This window comes from Mandrillus leucophaeus, unplaced genomic scaffold (assembly GCF_000951045.1).
Source record: "Mandrillus leucophaeus isolate KB7577 unplaced genomic scaffold, Mleu.le_1.0 Scaffold981, whole genome shotgun sequence".
Lineage (NCBI taxonomy): Eukaryota > Metazoa > Chordata > Mammalia > Primates > Cercopithecidae > Mandrillus > Mandrillus leucophaeus.
The window spans coordinates 134,539-141,046 of NW_012110708.1; the positions used below are offsets into that span (position 1 = coordinate 134,539).

The window sequence follows — 6,508 nt, forward strand, 5'->3', positions numbered from 1 at the left end:
GGAAATATACATTATCTCTAATTCTTAAACAACCTTGTGAGGGAGGTGCTCTTAGTCCCATTTTATAGGAAAAGAATAGGATCAGAAAGGGGAACTTGCCCAAAGCCTGGTAGCAGATAAGTAGGGCTTCATATAACATATACTTAGTTCTGTGAAGTTCCAGATCCTGTCTTGTGAACTTTTGTTCATTCATTCCACAAGCATTTTTTGAAGCCTACTGTGTGCCATAAGACTATGTGAACATAAGATACAGTTCCTGCTCTTTGAGGGGTCTAGAAAGGCAACACTTATAGATAAGTAATTGTGATAATATTCTAGGTGGGAGCATAAACAGCCACATCATATAGGAAGTGACTGATTGCCTGGTGGGCATCAGAAAGACTTCTGAGAGAATGTCATGTTTAAGCTGGGTCATAAGGAAGGACCAGAAGTTTAGTGGAGATAGACAAGGGTACTGCTGCAGAGGGGATAGATATGTAAAGGCCCAGAGGTTTGAAAGGTTTTGGGACATGGTGAGTCATTCACTGTGGATGAAGAATACGTTTGTCACGTAAGTATGCTGAAAAGTTGGGCTTGGATCAGACTGAGAGAGGTATTTGATACCACACTTAGACCTCATCCTCAGGAGATCCAGGAATGAATGATCTTAAAAGCAAGACTGCTATGCTCAGATTTGGCTTTTGGAAAATCGGTTTAGCAGCATTGTTAGAGATGGTGTGATATGGAAAAAGGGGCAAATGAGACGAATTGGCAAGCTATTGTGGTGGTCTAGGCAAGGGAGGAGGGCCTGAACAAAGTCAAGAAAATAAAGGAGACGTCCATTTCTGGAGAATGTTATGGCTCAGATTGGAGAACATTTGTGTGGCAGGGGATGAAGGAGAGGGAAGTTTCCCTGCTGACTTCTAGGCGAAGTTGGCTTGACCCTGCTGCTAATCCATACCTTTCGCTTGTCCTGTCATTCTAAGGCAGTGTGTATGCCAGTTAGGATTTGCTGCATAACAAATCACCCCAAAGCTTAGTGACTTAAAAGAGCAACTGTTTATTTCATGATTTCATAGCTCAGCTGGGAGGGACTTCTAGTCTGTGCTAGCTCAGCTGATCCCTGCCAGGCTTGCTTGTGTTGTGCAGCCAGCCAACAGACTGTCTGGAGGCTGGGTAATCGAGGACTGTCTCACATGTCTGGCAGTTAACAAGCTGTCCGCTGGGTGATGGAGTGACTATGCCATGGTCTCTGGTATCCAGCAGGCTAGCCCGGACTTCGCAGTCTCAGGGTTCCAAGAGCAACCTGAGAGGAGACCACAGAGCTTCGTGGAGCTTAGGCCAAGAACTAGCCCACTGGCATGACAGCTTCATTCTGTTGGCCAAAATAACTCCCAGGGCCAATCCAAATCCAAGATTGGGGAAATCAGTTTCACCTTTTGATAAGAGTAGCTGCAAAGAACTAAGTGCATTTTACGGTACACCATAATGGATGGCTGGGTTTATGACACTTTTGTTTTTGTTTTCCAGGCATATATGCGATTTGATGTGTTGGCATGTATTGAACGGGACGATAGATACCAAACGAAAGACACATTATTTTAGAAAGCATACCACAGATAGGATGAAATTAAGCAAAGTTGTCTGCTTCTGAATTAAATAATTCATTAACTAAGGATACTATTTATTCTTTGTCATCTATAAGTAATTATTAGGACTCATTGCTTTACAATAAATGATAGCTCTTTTCAATCTGTTCAAGTATGTTTGAATCTGTCTTGTAGAACAAGATGTATGTGATTCAAATATAGATAAGTAAATATCATTTAATATATATTGAGCATAATTTTAGAGGGGAAAACATATTCACATACTACAAATTAGAATCCAGTGGAAAATTTTAAGTCTGGCTATTGCATAACAGTTTGCTAAGCATAAAACAAAACATAAATTAAGATAATCAAAAAGAAATATGTTGGTATCTGTGAACTCTGGTACCTGTCTCTTATACACATCTAGATGTGTATAAGAGACAGCCTCTAATCCCAGCACTTTGGGAGGCCTAGGCAGGTAGATCACCTGAGGTCAGGAGTTCGAGACCAGCCTGACCAACATGGTGAAACCCCGTCTCTACTAAAAATACAAAAATTAGCCGGATGTGGTGGCACATGCCTGCAATCCCAGCTACTCGGAAGGCTGAGGCAGGTGAATCATTTGAACCAGGGAGGCGGAGGTTGCAGTGAGCCGAGATCACGCCATTGCACTCCAGCCTGGGCAACAAAAGCGAAACTAAAAAAAAAAAAAAAAAAAAAAAAAAAAAAAAGACATGTTGGGTCCAAGGTCATTTTTTGGATACATTTCTTGTGTCTAAGGAATATGCCAGCAAACTAGTATTCTTTTAAAGCACGCTCCCCCAAAAGAAGATTTAGGATTGGCTCATCTCAGTGTTCCTAACCCCTTATAATAATAGCAAATATTCCTTGAGCACCAGGTACCCCACATAGTGCTCAGCACTTCATCTAACCTCACCTAATCCTTACAGTAGTCTTGTGAGGTGATGGCTCTTTTTTTCTCCCATTTGCCAAGGAGGAAACAAAGGCCCCAAGGGTTTGCAAACCTTGCCCAAGTAACCCAGCAAATGGGAGAGTTGTGGTCTTGGATCCTAGTTGGCTTCCAAAAGCCTCTGCCCTTAACCCTTCTGCCACGGTGCCTCCTTCACAAATGTCAGAATCAAAATGCCCATCACTCCCTATTGAAGAAGGCCCAGGCCATGTTTGAGTGATACTTCTGATCGTTTCCTCACGTGTATGATTTTAGCTTTTTTAGAATACACATACCAGTTACGTTGCCTGTTCCTAGGAACTCACAAGCTTTAATTCTAAGTGTTCTTGAGTTCCAAGAAGATACAGAATATATTACTGTTCTGAATTTCTATTGTACCTTTTCAGAATGAGCTTCCTGAACCTGAACAAGACAATGGTGGCACCACAGAATCTGTCAAAGAACAAGAAATGAAGTGGACAGACTTAGCCTTACAGTACCTCCACGAGAATGTTCCCCCCATTGGAAACTGACACTTGGCTCCTTTCTTGTATATGGATTTTCTAAAAGCACACAGATAAAGCATGTTTTGTTTCAGTCTCCTAAATCAAATCTTTGAGTAATAAATCAGCACTCAAAAATGTATACCCATTTAGTTTGTGGTAGCAAAGTGCAATGTGAAAATGTTCACCAGAATGAGAAACTGAGATTTCTCAGTAATGGTGAATATTTGGCTCTTTAAACCTAAAACTCTTCATTGAGTAGCTTGTATTTGAACAAGACTGGTTAAACATTTGCCTTTACTTCTGATTTTGCTTTACTGTCAAAGTTTAACACCTTCCAACTACTCATGTGTGTCCTGTAACACAGGGGATTGAACGTATGAGAGGGAAAGGCAAAGGAAAAAGGAAGCCAGATACTGGGAGAATTACTAACTTCTCATACTTCCCCACATTGAGAAGCATTCGGAGCGTATTTAGCCTGTAGGTGTTGTGATATGCAAATATTCCATTCCCTGGTTACTGGCATTCCTAAGATTCTTCATGGTATTTTCAAACTTTGGATAAATTTACAGATTAGAAAGATATCTGACAGTTACCTCTGTTCTCCCTACAACTTCCTTTTGTGCTGCTGGAAAGGATCTTTGGCTAGGTAGACCGTTAGTTTTATTCAGTAGTGGCATTTCTTATTTTCTCAAAGCCCTTTCAGTTATAACCACCCCACTATGGAATCAGTATTTAGTTACACATTTGTATATGAACCTGTATTTTGAAAAACACATTTGTGTATATTTCCTGGAATTATTTGCCTGTTAAACAGTGTCTTTCGTGTGCTCTCCCCAGATTGTAAACGCTGTAAGAAGCAGCCCTGGCTGCCTGTATCTGTATCCCTTGTTGAAACTCTGAAAACACTGAATAACTAAAATCTCTTCTCATCCTTTTTATGCTGGGTCTTTTTGTTTACTTAGCTTTTAGGAGGAAGAGGTACGTGAAAAAACAAATTAGCTTATTTTAGGTTTTCAATCAGAAACATGATTTTAGCAGCTATCCTATAATCCAAACACATCCAGGCTGATTTCTTCTCTTTGCATCAGTAGTTCTACCTCGAAATCATTGATCTTCAGAATAAAGACCCCAGTCCCTTCAATAAGCAAAGAAAGACAACCTAATAGAAAAGAGAATTACAATATTTCAAAAAAATTATACAAGAGAAAAAGCTTTTCAAAAAGTTAAAGTGCCTAGAATGCCACAGTTCTTTCACATTCTTGTTAAATGAGGATTTTACAGCTTTCTTGGGGTATGTAATCTCTGAGACACATCTAAGAACTTGACAAATGTTCATGTGAATCCTGCCTAGCCTTTCCCTGGAATATTAGTAAACCAGTAAAATATGAAAGCTATTGTTGATTTCTGCTGAACCAGAATATGATGTCTGGAATACAGCTGTTGGTTTGTATCTATGACACTCATCTGAGAACTGCCCCCACCCCCAGGAATAGCCTCTGGGCAAGTTCATAAACTCATTGTATCAGGAATTAGGTGACCTAATCTGGGCTAGTCAGATTTTTGTCAACTAGGGCTTCAAAATCTTTGTCTAGGACTGGCTTGAGGATGATGGGCACAAGAAATGCTAAGTTGCTGTTACAGGGTAGCTTTCTTCAATTGTCTCTACCAAAACACCCAAAAAGGGAAGTATCTGGAGAGGGAGGCCGAGAGGCTGTGTGGCCTATTGGTTCCTGCCAGCTTTCCAGTTTAGAGCCTGCATATTGCTTTTCTCTGTGGGAGGCACCATGGCTGGCACTGGGAATATAGCAGTGAACAAAGTAAGTATGGCTTCTCCCTTCGTGGAGCCTTTAGTTGGGGAGACAGGCATTAAACCATTAGCCATACAAACACATAATTTTAATTTGGGGCATATGCTAGGAAGGAGAAATAGAAGATGTGACTTAGGTTGGGTTCCCGGAAACCAAGCCTGAGGCAGAGATTTCTTGTGCAAGTGATTTATTGAGGTGCTTTCAGAAGAGTCCTGTGAGGTAAACAGGATAGGGCAGGGAAAGAAGCTGAGCCAAGATGTGGTTTGAGCTGAAGTGTAGCTTCAGTCTGATCCGATGGGATTTCTGGACCATGATGACACCAAGAGTTTTCTCACCTTGAGGCAAGGGGTTAGGCCCTTGTACTGAGTATGAATTGGTCAGTCATTGGCTTGGCCCCTCCCACAATCCCCCAGTGACAGCGTAACCTCCCAGGCATTGCCAGGCAACACGCCTCTGCAGAGTATACTACAGCTGTGAGCCTTTGACAGCCAATACACAGTAGCTGGGGGGATGGGTACTGACAGTGCTACTGCAGTATAGGATAGTGTGACTGGAGGGGATCTGATTTATATTGAATAATCCAGGGGAGACCTTGTGATTGGCAGCTTTTATAGCACATAATTTGAAATACTAATTTTGTCTCTGATTTTTTTTTCCACTCTCCAAGAAGTAACCAGGTCCTGTGTGCTTCCCGTTGCACAGCAGGAAGCAGACATGCTTAACAGTAACCCTAGCGCTTGTTTGGGAAGCAGGGGAGGGTGGGAGAGAAGAGGGTCTGCAGACAGGAGCCTCTAAGGAGGAGTGGCAAGCTGTGTGCCACTCGGTACCACAGTGAGATGGTGAACTTCAGACTTTCATGGTTTGTTGGGTGCTCCAGAGGAAACCTGCACCTCAACACTGAGTCTTCCAGACGAGGCCAAAACCTCCAAGCTTGGAGCCCCCTCCTACAAGGGCCCCCTCAGACTTGGCAGTGAAGATAATAGCAATGACCCAGACAGACTGAAGAGTAGAGGTCTTTACCCATTTTTCCAGGTCGTTCATGAGTGTCCTAAATGCTTGCAAGACCCTAAGAAGGGGAAGGGACACCCCAGTGACCACAGAATTGATTTCTGTTTGCAGTGCAGCAGAGTGAGGCCAAATGGACTTAATTTGCTCTGAAGAAAAGAAATATGCTGTCTCTTGTACCCTCCTTGAGCTTGTGAGCCAACACCTGAAGGATGAGTAGTAGTAATAAGGGAAAGAATTGGGAGATGAGGATTGCTTACAGAGAGAGCTAACTGCATAAAGCCAGGAGGTAGAACTGGCATTATAAGCAAGGTGGGTAGGCAGATGTCTGGTTAAAAAAAGTTTTTCTAAGTCATTGAAAGGTTCCAACTAGAGAGAGTGGCCTGATCAGATTGGATTTAAATATATATATGTGTATATGTGTGTGTGTGTGTGTGTGTGTGTGTGTATCCCTTTGGAGGTAAGAATAGAAGTAGAAAGACAAATTAGAAGAGCTTTGCATTGGCTCAAGTGAGAGATGATGGCAGTTTGGATTGGCAAGACAGGTAGAAGTAGAAGGACTTGAAATGTTTGTTCGAGGTGGAATTGTCCAGACTTGCACAGTGTGAGCACTACCCTCATGACCCAGGGGTTAGATCTCTGAGCTAGACACAGGACTAAAGGTACAGG

At 42.2% G+C, this 6,508-nt stretch overlaps 1 protein-coding gene across 5 annotated transcripts in view; it reads left to right on the top strand.

Moving 5' to 3' along the window:
* ANAPC13 (anaphase promoting complex subunit 13) overlaps positions 1 to 3,964 on the top strand; it is a 17,041-nt gene extending 13,077 nt beyond the window's left edge. For 4 of the 5 annotated variants that reach the window (XM_011971033.1, XM_011971031.1, XM_011971030.1 and 1 more), the window contains exon 3: positions 2,928 to 3,962. In XM_011971033.1, coding sequence (XP_011826423.1) covers positions 2,928 to 3,053 — 126 coding nt within the window. In that variant the 3' untranslated portion in view covers positions 3,054 to 3,962. Of the gene's footprint in view, positions 1 to 2,927 lie in introns of all 5 variants that reach the window. The other variant, XM_011971032.1, reaches the window with a different exon arrangement.
* The last annotated feature ends 2,544 nt before the right edge of the window (positions 3,965 to 6,508 follow it).